This window comes from Centroberyx affinis, unplaced genomic scaffold (genome assembly GCF_046629955.1).
Source record: "Centroberyx affinis isolate AG114_WGS23_722 - 3 ecotype Tasmania unplaced genomic scaffold, CSIRO-AGI_Caff_v1 ptg001952l_1, whole genome shotgun sequence".
NCBI lineage: Eukaryota > Metazoa > Chordata > Actinopteri > Beryciformes > Berycidae > Centroberyx > Centroberyx affinis.
In genome coordinates, this window is record NW_027280309.1 from 98931 (window position 1) to 113853 (window position 14923).

A 14923-nucleotide genomic window follows, 5' to 3' on the forward strand; every position below is an offset into this window, starting at 1 on the left:
GCGAGATGATCGAGAGTTGGGGGGGGTGGGGGTAGCAGGGTTCCGGGGTCTAGCAGCTGCATGGTAACCGCTGATGCTTTTAGGACTTGGTCTATATGATCCAGCCCTCAGCAGCAAAGGGGCAGTAGCTGCATGATGGGGCTGCTGGGAGTGAGTGTCGGGCCCTTTCGGAGCCGGGTCCGGGCTTGGGGCAGAGACTTCTCCTCCATATCCACAACTTTCCGCAACACTGGTGCTATAGCGTCGGTAGGGTGCCATTGTTTATGTTTTTCTATTTACGTAAACTTGCCATGGTCTTCTCAAAATTGATGAATGCAAGCTTTTTTCATTTGCAACTGCTATTTCCAGACGCATGGACTCGTAATGCTTTGCAGGTTTTAGACCCATGTCGCACTGTTTGGGGATTTGATGCATCTATAGGGGAAAGAAGGCTACAGCCTATAAGGAAAGAACACAATGTTCTGCAATGCATGCAGCAGACGCCGACACCATCTGATCAAATTGCATTGTTTAGATATCATATGCATGGTAGCTGACCCCTTTCTGTCATGTTGTCTGGTTGTTGAGATCAGTTTAAGCCAGTTTCCGTCAGTTTCATAATGTTTATTTGGAGGGGGCGTGTCTGTTAGTTCGGTGGTTAGGAAGCACGTTGCAGATCTTTACGTTTAGGTAACGTTATAGCCTATATGCTGTTACATAAACTTATTGTTTGTGAGGCAGGCGTGTTTGTTGTTAAATTAAGTCACAGTTTATTGCATTTGCTTTTCAAAATGTGCGACGCAAAAATAGGCTACAGGTTGTGGACAATGTGCTCCACGAGCCGTAGGCTACGTCCATTGAATGTAAATGTAAACATAAACCTGCTTGTATGGCTTGTAAGTTGGGTTATTGACTGGCATGTTAGCGATGTGATTGATTGGATTGTCCATGATCCTGCGCACATGAGCCACGGAGTGCACTTTTATAAGAGGGAGCTGAGGTTCGCTGACCCGGTTGAACCGGGCCGCCATCCAACCCTCCAGTCAAGATGTGTTGGGACGTGCCGCTCATCACGTTCAGTCGACTACTTTCTAGGCTACTTTGCACCTCAGTGGTAGATCTAAAACCAGACAGGCTGTGTATTTTCACATATTGAGATGGGAGGGAGATGTTTTTTTGAGAGCTGGACTTACCATCCCTAACTGAACAGCACGTACACATAACTACAACTTAAAAGTAGGTGTGACATGAATCATGATATGAAATGAAATCAAATGAAACAATATAGGCTACTTTTGCCCATTTGTCTCGTTTATTTGATCTTTGTATACCTTCACAAGTTCACATACAATTCTATGATTCTCTTTTCACTCTGAATATAATACTCTGTTTAAACCTTTGTAAAATGCAAAAAACAAATTATGCAAAAAAAAAAAAAAAATAGCAATTAGGCTATACCTTTGACATGCACACGTCCTAGAAATGTAATACCATTTTTATGTTTCCTAGCAACTGTCTGTCCAATATGTCTGGTATATGTCTAGTATATGTGGGTTTTTGGAAACAATATAATAAGGATTTCTTGGAACTGGGCCAACTGACCAGAATAATAAAAACAAGCTGTACTGGGATTCCAGTGAATATTGTTTTTGGAGTTGTTTGTATAAAAACCTGTGTCAGGATATTTCTCATATTAACATGAAAGGTAGTTTGTATCACTTAATATATAGAAGCAACAGGCACCTTGTGGCTGTGGATTATCATGTAGAATCATTTGTATTGCCTGCCCACCATTTCACATTGGACTTAACATCCACTACAATATTGCACGATGACCTAATGTCTCTCTGTCATTATTGCTTCACTACAGGTCTATTTATAGTTCATTTATTCATCATCTCTTTATTTCAGAACACTTCACTAATCCAAAGGAAATCTACAGGATTAAATCAACACAGTTTCACACTTGCTCGGTTGCTTAGCTCAAACAAACCACCAAGAGGTAATGTACCTTTCGCATGTTTATACTGTATAATGTAATTGAATGTGTAGCCTACACATTGAACTAAATCTTATTTCCGATGTTGCATTTGCATTTTGAATTGCCTTAGGGTTTGAAAAGTTTTTCCCAAAGAGTGAGGAGAACCCCAGTGTCAACAAATCAGCTGAAGACGAAGGTGTGAATCATCATCATCATCATCATCATCATCAGAAGCAGCATTTGTACATCCTGTCTATTTTTCTTAGTTCCTCTGATGCAGCACATGGTTGAACTTCTGCTGTGTTGTTACTGTTTAGATGAAAACACCAAAGAGCAAGAGTCTCAGGGAAATGGAGGACGAGACGCAAATGATGAAGAGGACAGAAGAAGGCAAGGAGGAAAAAAACAGGAATCAGACTGGTGGACACGTTTTCAGGTGCATATCAGCAGCAATTCTTTTTTTATATTAATAAATGTCACCTTTCTGGCTTGTTGATCTAGTTAGATAAAAGTGACTATAGATGAAATATCCCCTTTTTGTAGTTTTGAGTAAAATCTGAAAATGATCTGATTGGTTTTAGTTCCAGTTTACGTTAAAGTTGCATTCTTCATAATTTGGCAACAGTGTCACATAGATGCATGCAATAGGCTATTTAACCTCTTGGATACCAAAGTTTCCAACACTCATTCCTATATGATGGATTTATGTGCATAAGGTTATCAATATTGAGTTTCACCTTTCCATTCCTCTGTGCTTTAATGAAGACAGTATAAACATTGATACATGCCTATTTGACAACTTGTTACGTAGTTTATAAATGGGAAAGCAATATTGTCGGTGGATATTTATATAACTGTAACTGGACAAAAGTCCTCCGTTAATCATGCTGTTAACAGGGTGCTCACAGTTGGTATGAGGCAGGCATGCAGCAGCCAGAGGGCAAGTGGAGTGGCTTCTTTTTCACTGGAATGCTGACACGGTCCTTTCTGTGATCAACTGGTCCAGTCCGTCTCCCCTCTCTGATGCCCGTTCTGTACCTAACAGGATGATTTTCCTTGGGATGAAAAGACACTGCGCAATTTCGGATTCGCTGCAGCAGGCATGGCCTCAGCTTTTCTCTACTTCTACTTCCGAGAGACGGGGATGGAGATCTCCTGGAGGGACTTTGTACATCACTACTTGGGCAGAGGCTTGGTGAGAGACAGACAGTTTTAGTATTGGTATCTCCTTTATCTGAGTTTCTCCTATGTGTTCCTCCTGTGTTTGAAACCATATTACTTAATATGCATGTTGTGCTCTCTACACAGGTGGATCACCTGGAGGTTGTCAACAAACAATTTGTCAAAGTAATTCCTGCCCATGGAGTGAAAACATCAGAAGTGGTTAGTAGCAAGAAAACGCTGTTGTGTCTTTTTGCTGGTATGGCTGGATCAGACACAGCCTGACACTAGATCATGGAGGCTTTTAAAAAGGAAACCTGTTAGCATCTAGAATAGCATATTCTATATTCTATCTGTTGTCTGTATATTTCAGAGCTACTTATGGTTCAACATTGGTAGCGTGAACACATTTGAGCGTAACCTGGAGATGGCTCAGCAGGAGATGGGTCTGGACCCCACAAGGAGAGTACCTGTGGTCTACAGCAGTGAAAGTGATGGGTGAGTTAGGAAGGCTTAAGGCCTACAGGGAAAGGCATGGAGAGTCACCAGAACTTTCATGTTGAAGTGACTGGAATATTGCCAATGCTGATGTTGGCATAATTTAACTTCTCTCTGTCTTTATAGGACAATCCTATTCAGTATTCTCCCAACCCTGCTGTTGGTTGGCTTTCTGGATTTTGCCCTGCGGCGAGGACCAATGCCAGGAGGCCGTGGAGGCAGTGTGCGGAGAAACCCCTTCAGCATGAGTGAGTCCAAAGCCAAGATAATAAAAGGCAACGTCGACATGCGTTTCAAGGATGTTGCAGGCTGTGAGGAAGCCAAACTAGAGATCTTGGAGTTTGTCAACTTCTTGAAGAACCCTCACCAGTACCAGGACCTGGGAGCCAAGATCCCTAAGGTGTGTTAAAAGATCAGGGGGTAGTACTGAAGTTTATTTATATAGCACCTTTCACAGAGCAAAGTCACAAAGTGCTTCACAAGAGCAAAATAGAGGTAGAGGGGTGGGTGGGGGTTGGGTGTGTTTTGAAATTCCAGTGAGTGGGAAGGTGTTGCTCCAAAACAGACTGTGGGCCGGAATGTTTTGCAATTGTTTAGATACTCACTTTTCCAACGTGAATGAATACTAGACACCCCTCTAGACTAATGTAGCATTGTGTCAGGGTGCAGCAGATTAAAAAAAGGGTGTGGCCAACCAAAAAGGAAGAGCTCCTTTAAGGTAATGCATGGCCTTGCTGTTTTCAGGGTGCAGTCTTATCAGGCCCACCTGGAACAGGCAAGACTTTGCTGGCTAAGGCCACTGCAGGAGAGGCTAATGTCCCGTTCATCACTGTCAACGGCTCAGAGTTCCAGGAAATGTTCGTTGGCGTTGGCCCAGCACGGGTGAGTACTGGGCTGGATGCGGGAATCTATCAAGCAGCCGGGATAGCTGATCTGGGGGAATGATAGAGCATGTACAGCTTTCTCTTGATGTCTATGCCAAAGACGCATAGATATATTATTCCCCTGTTTTGCTGTCAACGTGTAAATATTAGCACAAGGATCTGTAGGGGAGCATGTGCTGACTTCTGTGGTGAATTACTGATTGATAAAGTAAAGATTTATCAATCACAGAGGTGCTCAATTGATTTCTCTTTGCTGTGTCCTATGTAAGATAAGGGATACGTTTGCCATGGCTCGAAAGAACGCCCCCTGCATCCTCTTCATTGACGAGATAGACGCTGTGGGCAGGAAGAGAGGCAGAGGGAACTTTGGTGACCAGAGCGAGCAGGAAAACACGCTCAACCAGCTGCTGGTGGAAATGGATGGTAGGCGATGATCTGAATCTCCCGTTGACACTCGGTGTATATGGACTTTTCTCCCAGTCCCTGTGTAATATTTCCCCTGAGATCACAGCAGCCAACCTGCCGATGTTTTTCATTGCAGGGTTCAACACCAGCACCAATGTGGTGATTTTGGCTGGCACCAATCGACCTGATATCCTGGACCCAGCTCTGATGAGGCCCGGACGCTTTGACCGACATATATACATAGGTAAAGTTTAGTGCTGTTTCTTTACTGTGGTCTTCCTCTATTGCTTTTCAGCTGCCTCCTCAATTTTTTACTCTCACCTGGATTGCTTTACTTCCAATAATGCCATTCATCTTTTTTCTTCTCTGCCCCATCGTCGTCAACAATATCAAGTTTCTCTAGTCTATTTTTAACTATTCCTTTTAGTCTGTTTATTAACTTTTCCAAATCAGTTTTGATAAATTTAAATTCCTTTGGCTGTTTCGCTCTATGTTGTCTACTCATTGTCTCCATTGTTGGTTTCCTTGACCAACTGCCCTCTTGACTCTGCCTTTCAGTACTTATGTGTGACTACTTCACTGAAGAGTGATCTCCTGTAGATTTTGATTTGCATCTTGCCACAGGACTTCATCCAAATGACATGACTGACTTTTCAAGAAATGTGAGGTCCCTACATGCCCCCTATCAAGCACATCTTATTTCTGTGGTGTGTGTTGAGGTCCTTTAGTCACTTTCTTCCAGCCTCAGAAGCAAACCTTGAGTTTAATTCTTTCCGCTCCTATTCTGCCAGTCTCTTGAATTATACTCCCATGTCCATGCCTGAATTTGTTACTGTGCCACCTCAGTAGTCTACTACTGCACATCAGTCCAATATTACACATGAAAATAAATGGGACTAAAATACACATACAGACCCAGATTTAACTTTGTAACTGTTCTTTGTATCTTGCAGACCGGATGTTAAGCTTGACCTTATCAAAGCCCACATTGGGTACTTTTTTAAACACTTGCGTAGTCTATTAGATTTACCACTGGTCTTTTTGCACCTGTTCACTTGTTATGTCATTAGGAGTGTGTGTGTTTTGTAGTGTGTGCTTTTATCTTTGTGGTTAAAATGGTTGATCTGTTTCTGCCCAACGAGATCTAATTCACTTTGCTCCAGCAGTGCTGTACAATGGGCAGGACAGTGTTCTCTCTGACAGAGAAAAATGGAGCAAAATGAAGAGAGTTGGCTCTCTAAAAACAGAAGGATTATATAACTGGAGGCAGGACAGGAGGGACAGGACACACAGCTCCTCTTTGTGGTGTTGAGTTTTTTTCTGCCCCCTTTCCTTTTAGCCTTGACTAGTTTATTCAACAGTTGAAATCTGATTTTGCTTATGCCTTGTTTTTGTGATCTCTGCTGAAGCCTTCATGTCTTCTCCTCTGTTTTTTTTCTTCTGCCTTGAAATGCAGTAGTCTTGAAAATTAGTTTAAAAGCATGGGATATAAAATTCATGATCTGTTCATCTCCCCTTCCTACAGGCCCACCAGATATAAAGGGCAGGGCATCCATCTTTAAGGTGCACTTGAGACCGCTCAAGTTGGACTCCAGCATAGAAGCAGAGGCTTTGGCTAGGAAATTAGCTGCACTAACTCCAGGTTTTACTGGTGAGTACATGAGATTTTGTGCAGGCGTGCTCACAGCGCAGTCCCTGAATTAATCTATAGTGGTCATGCACATTTGACTTTCATATCTGTTGCTGTGTGGAATGTGTCATTATATTACAGTCTAACCTGGTCATGATCTCTCCTTATGCTTCCCAGGAGCTGATATTGCTAACGTGTGTAATGAGGCGGCTCTGATAGCAGCACGCCACCTCAACCAGAGTATCAGCACCAAGCTCTTTGAGCAGGCAGTCGAGAGGGTTATTGGAGGTGAGTTAATAACCACATTTCCATGCCTGCAAATAATTTGACAGTAATGGGATTATGACAATACCCATAGAATGACTATTGGATATGGGTGAAACACCTTAATCATATTATTCAGTGACAAAAGCATTGGTGCAGTCTGAAATTAGTTATTTTTGCTGTAAACTCTGTGAGACAAAAGTCCAAATTGTCAGTTATTGTTAGGAAAATTTCCACAATTTTAGCTGTGTGGAAAAATAAGTTAAGTAAATTAAAGTAATCAAACCTCAATATTTTATATTAATCCTTCAATATCACCAGGCTCTTGTTGTTTGTAGGCTGTAAATGCAATCTCTTTTATCATAATACATCTCAGTGAGATTTTACTTTGAGCATGGATTCTATCCTGCAGTGCTTCACTTCAGTGTGGACTTCATAGGTTACTCAGTGACTTGGCCCTGGGCTTGTGTCCCAGCCTAAAGACATTCCCTTCTCACCTATATATATGCCTGAAGGGGATATCTAGCTGTCTAACTCAGCTGCCCTCGACCCTGCCCCTACCTTACTCCTTCTACAAAACACACACGTGTGCACAATGCTGCTCGGTAACACATCCTCCTCGTCCCCAGGTCTGGAGAAGAAGACCCAGGTACTGCAACTTCAAGAGAGGACTACTGTAGCGTACCATGAGGCTGGCCATGCTGTGGTCGGCTGGTTCCTGGAACATGCAGACCCCTTACTGAAGGTGCTCAGACCGTCTCCCACCTCTTCCCTTTTCTCTCTTGCTGTTGCTTGACTTTCAAAAGGCTTCTACAGCCCTTACATCATCACTTTTTTTCACCCTCTACAGACACATATTTTCTGGAGGCTCCACTTTTTAATATTGCCGGATCAAAGTGTTTTGAGAAGGTGGAAAGGGAGAAAGTGTTATGGAATGATTGAGTTATTTTTGAAAGCCCTCCTTGGTTCAATGTGCATCCTTCTGCACACATACAGTTTTCCCTAAGATTTCACCAAATGATTATACTGACCGTCTGCTCTCCCAGGTGTCGATCATTCCCAGAGGGAAGGGTTTGGGCTACGCTCAGTATCTGCCAAAGGAGCAGTACCTGTTCAGCCAGGAGCAGCTGTTTGACAGAATGTGCATGATGCTGGGCGGTCGTGTGGCTGAGCAGGTGTTCTTTTGCCGAGTCACCACCGGGGCACAGGACGACCTCAGGAAAGTCACACAGTCCGCTTATGCACAGGTAATCACCTCACTTTACGACATTACTCTGGGTACACACAGTTCTTCCATTCTGAACATTTAGGCTTTCAGGTTTGATTTTCTGCAGAATCCTAGCCACAAGCTGAAAAACACAGGGCAGATGGTTGCTATCACTGTTCATTTCATTAATATTTCGCTAGAAAGAAGTAGTTGCTTGCAGACAAATTGCTAACACCTTGAAGATTAGAGTATATTGCTTTAACAACCTGAGGTGCCGAAGAAAAACGAAGTGTATCATTCTAGGAAAAGGGAATTCGAATGTAGAACGTATATAATTGGTAAATAGCTAATGATGATGTGAAAGCACAAGAAGGGGAGTTCTCTGCATGCAGATACACATGGAACTCACCCAGGTAAGAAATTGGCTGATTTACAATGTGACACTGTGATTCCTCTAAACACAAGTAAAAATGCATGAGATGGCTTTAAAAACTAGAGGGACAAAAAAAAAACGGAGAATAAATATTATATTGTTCACCATATATTAAATGTAATCAAGTGAAGTTTGAGTTTTGGCGAGAACATACTGTATTACTACTTTTGGGGATGCTTCATGTAAAGTTAACATATTTATTCACCCACACAGCTCCCTCACATTCTACCAGAGAATTGTGTTGCAACCAGACTTGACTTTGCCCAGATATACAGGCACATAACAAATGCTGTGATTGAACCAGAGCAGCACTGTTTGGCAATCATTTGGCTCATTAGTAAAAACGGTTTAGGACTTAACACCAGTACTTTTTCCTCTCAAGCCCTCACATGGTCCTCATTTTCCCTTCACTTTTAGGTGGTACAGTTTGGAATGAGTGAGGCGGTGGGTCAGGTATCCTTCGACCTCCCGCAGCAGGGTGACATAGTAACTGAGAAGCCCTTCAGTGAACCCACAGCCCAGCTTATAGACCAGGAGGTCCGCTCGCTCATAGATGCTGCCTACCAAAGAACATATCAGCTTGTCACCGACAAGAAAGAACTGGTGGAGAAGGTGAGGAATGTTATCAGTGAGAGCGATTAGAAAGAACAAAGGGCAGTAAAGATGAAAAGTGACTTTCTCAAAGGCGGCTCACAAGAACAGTAACCAATGCTGCGGCAACTGATAGTCCATTCATGGTGACTTCTGCTCTTCTGAAGTGGAAGGAATTTCGAGAAAGGTAGCGAAAATTAACTTCCAGCTTTGTTACTAGCACCAGCTAACTAGCTAGATAGCTAGTCCTTTATAATAATACAGATCAATGAGTCCCACAAAATTTTAATAGATAACTTACTGATCCCTAATGTACTCTCGCTGTATAAAACATTGTATTTACTCCTACTACTAGCATGTTGAACAGAATACTTCAGCTGCCATAGTGAGGAATAGAGCAGCCACAGAAAAGAAATCAACACTGCCTACTACTGCCATATGATCATCTTTTTAGATTTTAAAATTAAATAAACAAATTGCAAATAGAAGTGATGTTCTGGGGCTGCATTAGACTTTAAGTTTTAGTTTTAACAAACAGGTTTTTCCTAAAAGTTCTTATCATACTTGCTCATTACTTTGTCTGCTGTCTTGCGTTGCAGGTGGCAAAGCGTCTTCTAGATAAGGAGGTTCTAGACAAAGCTGACATGCTGGAGCTGCTAGGACCTCGTCCCTTTGAAGAGAAGTCGTCATATGAGGAGTTTGTTGAAGGGATGGGAGCGCTGGAGGAGGACACCTCTCTGCCTGAAGGGCTGAAAGACTGGAACAAGAGCAGAGGGGATGAGGAGCAGCCGCAGAGGCAGCAGCGCAAACAGGCGCTCTATCTGTAGGAGGACACACAGCCCCAAGCCAAATACTAACGTGGACTAACGTGAAGACTTCAGAAGGGCGGGGCCATGTGGCCCAGACTAACGCCTGTCAGGGCCCGGCTTTACTGTTATGAAAGAATCCCTCGTTCATCTCACCGAGAGTTGCAGGAGGAGGGATGGTGATGTAGTGTTTAGGTCTGGAATGACCTAGATTATGCAATGTGCAGTTTTTCTTTGTAGCTTTTATATTCCAATGGGAATGCCAAAAATTGACTTCTCATTTTAATTTGAGGGAAATGTGAAGTTGAGAAGCGAAGTTGCTGTGAAGGGTGACTTCTATGGCTTACCTTTCACTGAAGATGCCTTAATCTGCCCAGTTCTCCCACACTCTGATGGCAGGCCTTGAATGCGATGACACTGGTAAACATACCATACCATAGTGTTAATATGTAGTGTTGGGCAATACATTTACTGATCTCAAGTTTAAAAAAGACAGTAATATTTATATTTAATTTCAGGTGAGATATACCGTCTGAGGTTGAGAATGTGTTGGGACATAATGGCCCTCATTTATGAAACGAACGTACGACAGAAAACTGGGCGTACGGTCATTTCCACGCAAAGCTCGGCATTTATCAATTTGGACGTGAGCGGAGGCTAGGATCAAATCTCACGTCAAGTCTCAACTCGTGTACGCAAGTTTTGGAGTCAGCGTGGACTTGCGGTGCAGCAGAGTAAATCTGGCTGAGTCGGAGAATTGTTATTAGACCATATTCTGACTGGCATCTAAGCATATGCAGCCACATATTCATCACTTAAGAATATGTAGCCTATGGCAAAATATTCTATTTTGTAAAGGCCTGTAAAGGCCTGCAATTAACGGTGTTAACAGTTTTCTGGTGATTAATTAAGATTAATTTCTCTTTCATTTTGAGATAGCCTACTTGTTTGAGGTCTGACCATTTTTTTCTTCACCTAAATGTAAAGAATTGCGATACAAGCTTTATATTAGGCTACTATTATATATATATAGGGTATAAATATCACGGATGTATAAATTAAATATTCAAACCTCAGCTGGAGTTTGATTGTTGATCGCTGTTGACCGCAGCAGTGATTTCTTTCCATACTGCATTTTTCCGACTTGCTTTGATGACTTTTCAGGCTGCCAAATAGAACTAATTGGGTCAATTGGACTTGGGATGTTAGAGTTTCTATTTCGAGGTTGGAGAAGTTTCTCTTCTTGGACGTATTACGCCTCTCCATGTCGTAAACTCTGGGGGCGAGGCCTCTAAACCGAGAATATTTAGGGGCGTGATATTTAAATGACGATTGTTTTCAGCCTCCACATTTATCAACGCCCGATCATTCTTACGCTGTGATTGGCGAGATACGAACGTTTCATGAATCACACGTGAACCCTGTCGTAAGATGATTTCTGCGCTCGGATCTGCGCTGTTTCTACGTTAGATTGATAAATGAGGGCCAATGTGTCTGCTAAATACTTTTCTGTTTCAGTAACATGTTGACTGGCACCATGTTTTTATATGAGCTACATTTCATTCTGAGGTTTACTGCCCTCGTCTAGCCTCTCTGAATTGCAGCAAAAAAGTGTTTATTCTCCCCCAGGCTATATAGTCTTTGGTAGAGATGCTCATAAATCCATAGGAGGACTATCAGAGTGCACTCCACTCCAGCAGCCATTTTCCAAATGTTGGCAGAAATACAGCCAAAATATCTCTCCCTAGTTTTCCTGTTAAGTAGCTGTCAGAGAGAAAGATAATTTTAAAATGTATGTTCCTTGAGCGGGGAACCTAGGATTCTTCTTTCTCAGATCTCTGAGATTCAAAGGCACTCTTGACTGTTTTTAATCTTTTCAAAAAAAATTTTAACCTCAAATCCTGCATATCGGATAGTTTTACTCTGTGGTATGCTGGTTGTTTCTGATAACACACTAGTAGTCACAGGAAAAAAAAAACCTGGGACTTTTATCTCAACTGAAAAGCAATAATACCTCTTCTCTCTTCACAGACTTCAAACAAATTTCGACCCTCTCCAACCTTGTTACCATTCATTTATCACCCAAGGCAGCTGATAGATGAGAACTCAATCTTTGTGCAGACATTTTTTTTCTGTACATATATGATGCATTAAGTGTTATTGGGTCACACTGAATGTAGGTTGTTTTCTCCTCCTCGGTATCCCATAGTGATAAGAGTCTTGTCATCTCTAGTATAGAGATACAATGAGAAATCTAGTAGTGGAGTCCAAGTTGGACTTTTTAGATTTGATCCTGTATGTACATCTGGAGAACCCTGGGTCTCTAAAGCATTTATGTTGCTTGTTATTTTATTACTAGGGGTAAAAATGGGACTGGGTGAGAATCAGCTGAAAGGTAATGAGATGGAATTACACATAGTGCCTCAATGATAGTTTTGCTCTAAAAGAGATTTTTAACTGTTCGGTGCTCACACACTATTATGAGTATCATACACTACTCACAGTACCTCACAGTCTCACTGTTTTTAACTCTCTCTGAAACAATATCTTATAGACAAATTGTTGATCAGAATAGTCACTCTGCAGTAGGGTTATACTGAGTTTCTTGTAGTTATTTGTATAGAAATGCAGTAAATGACTTCCCCTGGATGATGCTTACTGCCCCCCCGGACAATTACTGTGGTTATTTCTCCAATGAACAAAGGGATAAGCGCTCAAAATGAGTCAGGCTTAATTGGTTCTTTCATGTTTGCCTCTCCCTCTGGATACCTTGTGATCCTCCTCCAACTTTGAGACACACATACTATATGACAGCCAGGGAGAGAGAGGAGACGAGACATTTGCAAGGCATTTACTTATTACCTTGATAACAAATTGCTGTGGTTCAATAAATCAACCTTCCAGTCAGACAGGGCTTATGTTTGAATGTTTTATTATGAGCCTAGCAAGCTAGGCTAGCCCATCAAATCACAATTATTGTCAGATTTTGTTACCAAAATTGATGTAATTCATTTGACATGGGACATGGGCATTGGATAAGCAGCATAGCAACAGAGACAAAATGTTCCGTTGAATTTCCCTGCATCCTCATTTTATTAGGAGCAAATTATCATTTTAATAGGAAACATTCCTAGAAGGGTTAGGGTTAGGGTTATTACTGTTGCCATGAAGAAATTAATCTGTTTGGTTTGGTGGCACTCCATGTTTTTGAGCGAGCTGGCAAGTTAATTGTTCCTGCGCTGAGTGAAGAGGTTTGTTCAATGTAAAATGTGCTCATTCAACTCAAATCTTGCTGTATGAGGATCACAGTTTTCCATCAGATTTTTCAACAAAACATCACAGGACCCCATCAGGCTGACATAACGTAAAATTAACCCTACAAAAACAGTGAACAGGATGATGGCATATTCCTGTGTTGGTGTGAGCTATTTTGTGTTATTTTGTTGCCTGCTTGACCACATACTGTTTTGGATTTTTCTTAATGAATATTTCTTTTTACAAGTCAGTGAGCATTCTTGATTGTGCATTGAGATGTGAAGACAAAAGAAACATCTTGTGTTGTGAGGCTACTGTGGTAATGCTTCAACTGCACACCAATAAAAAATAGTTTTTTATCCCTCAATAGTCTGTGTTTATATTTTCAGAATTTTCATTTTGCTGCATCAGACCCAACATCTCTGAAAGGACGATGTCACTCTCTAGGATTCTATAGCCACATTCTATCTGTCAACAGTAATATATTACACAGCATTTTATGCTCTGTACATGCCTGCATCAGTGTGTCCCCTGCACTTCTATATGTGTGATGGTGTCAAATAACAGGTGTTGGTACATACTGTATGTACTCCTCTTGACCTCATAACATGATGGCATGGTGTGGAGTTGTATAAGTGTGCTCATATCTGGTTGAATAAGAGTTGACTCAGTGGTCAAATGTGTAGGATAGATAAATGTCTTCCTGGGTCTCTATCAGTTACCCATAGTGACAACTGTACATGTGAAACATGAATCATCTTACTATTTCCCCTTTTCTAGACCTTTTGGGCTACATGCATGAAGAATGTGGGCTTCTAGATTTGGTCCTCCTATCCCATCTCACAGAGCACAGCAAGCTTTTTTCAAACTTGCAAGAAAAGAGTCCAACATGGTTTGGGAAGGGATTTCTAACTGTAGGACACTAGGAGAGCTAGTTCTGCAAAACACTATGGGTCTCCTTCAGCTACTGGTATTTTAGAGTATATAATTGGTGGCAAACTTTGAGGTTGAGGTGGGATGTTATTGGTTTCTTTGCCAAGTCAGTAGAGTAAATGCTGATCATCACATGAACAGGAACAATGTTAGATACTTTGCATCACGTCATTAGTAATGATGTGAGGCGGCCATCCTTATGCACCCATCTCAATTAGGACTGAATGTAAACTTTACTATTTGGAGCACTCAGACAAGGCTTGGTTTTCATTGGCGTTGTAAAGACAGAATCCACAGTTGCCATAAAGCCTTACAACTTTAGCCATCAACCTTTTGCACCCTATTATGGAACTAAAGCAGTTTCAGCAGTTTGTGCCAATTCTCTGTTCCAGACTTTTGATAGTGGATCAGTACACTGGATGGTGAGACACTATGGACCTGATATACTGTAGTACTGAATACTGTCTGACCTAGGATGTGTATGCAATAAATTGATTAGTGAGCTCTGAATGTTTGCATCACATACTGTAGAATGAGGCTGGTATTTCAGACCATAGTTGTAACTTAATAAATCACACTTAAAGAAAAAAATACTTTTTTCTCCAGACTTTTCTTTATTCTTCTACCATCCCAGTGTCACTTTTGATCCATAGTGTTACAGCATTCAGAATTATTGGCACTCTTGGTATAGACAAGCTAAAAGTGAGATAAATGAAACAAGTGATAAGCTATAAACTATGCTTAGAAAAATAAGAAAAAAATGCATCATTTTATTTATTGTCTACAGTTAAATTCATCTTTTAAAAGATGATTATAAAATTGTTGGCACTTTATTGTATTTTTGGCATTCATGCAAAACTTATTAAAGTCCATCTGACTGAATTCTACTTCCAGTT

The 14923-nt window shown here is 41.4% G+C and overlaps 1 protein-coding gene across 1 annotated transcript; it reads left to right on the top strand.

The window, feature by feature from the left end:
• Positions 1-121: 121 nt before the first annotated feature.
• On the top strand, positions 122-10862 carry LOC139653721 (mitochondrial inner membrane m-AAA protease component AFG3L1-like). The gene is made up of 17 exons (XM_071530664.1): positions 122-246; positions 1891-1981; positions 2091-2156; positions 2278-2396; positions 3006-3155; positions 3269-3343; positions 3495-3619; positions 3746-4019; positions 4364-4501; positions 4773-4926; positions 5045-5152; positions 6434-6559; positions 6716-6826; positions 7432-7547; positions 7849-8049; positions 8860-9054; positions 9633-10862. Exons 1-17 carry the CDS (start codon positions 133-135, stop codon positions 9858-9860), a joined length of 2391 nt encoding a protein of 796 aa, XP_071386765.1. The 5' UTR covers positions 122-132; the 3' UTR covers positions 9861-10862.
• The last annotated feature ends 4061 nt before the right edge of the window (positions 10863-14923 follow it).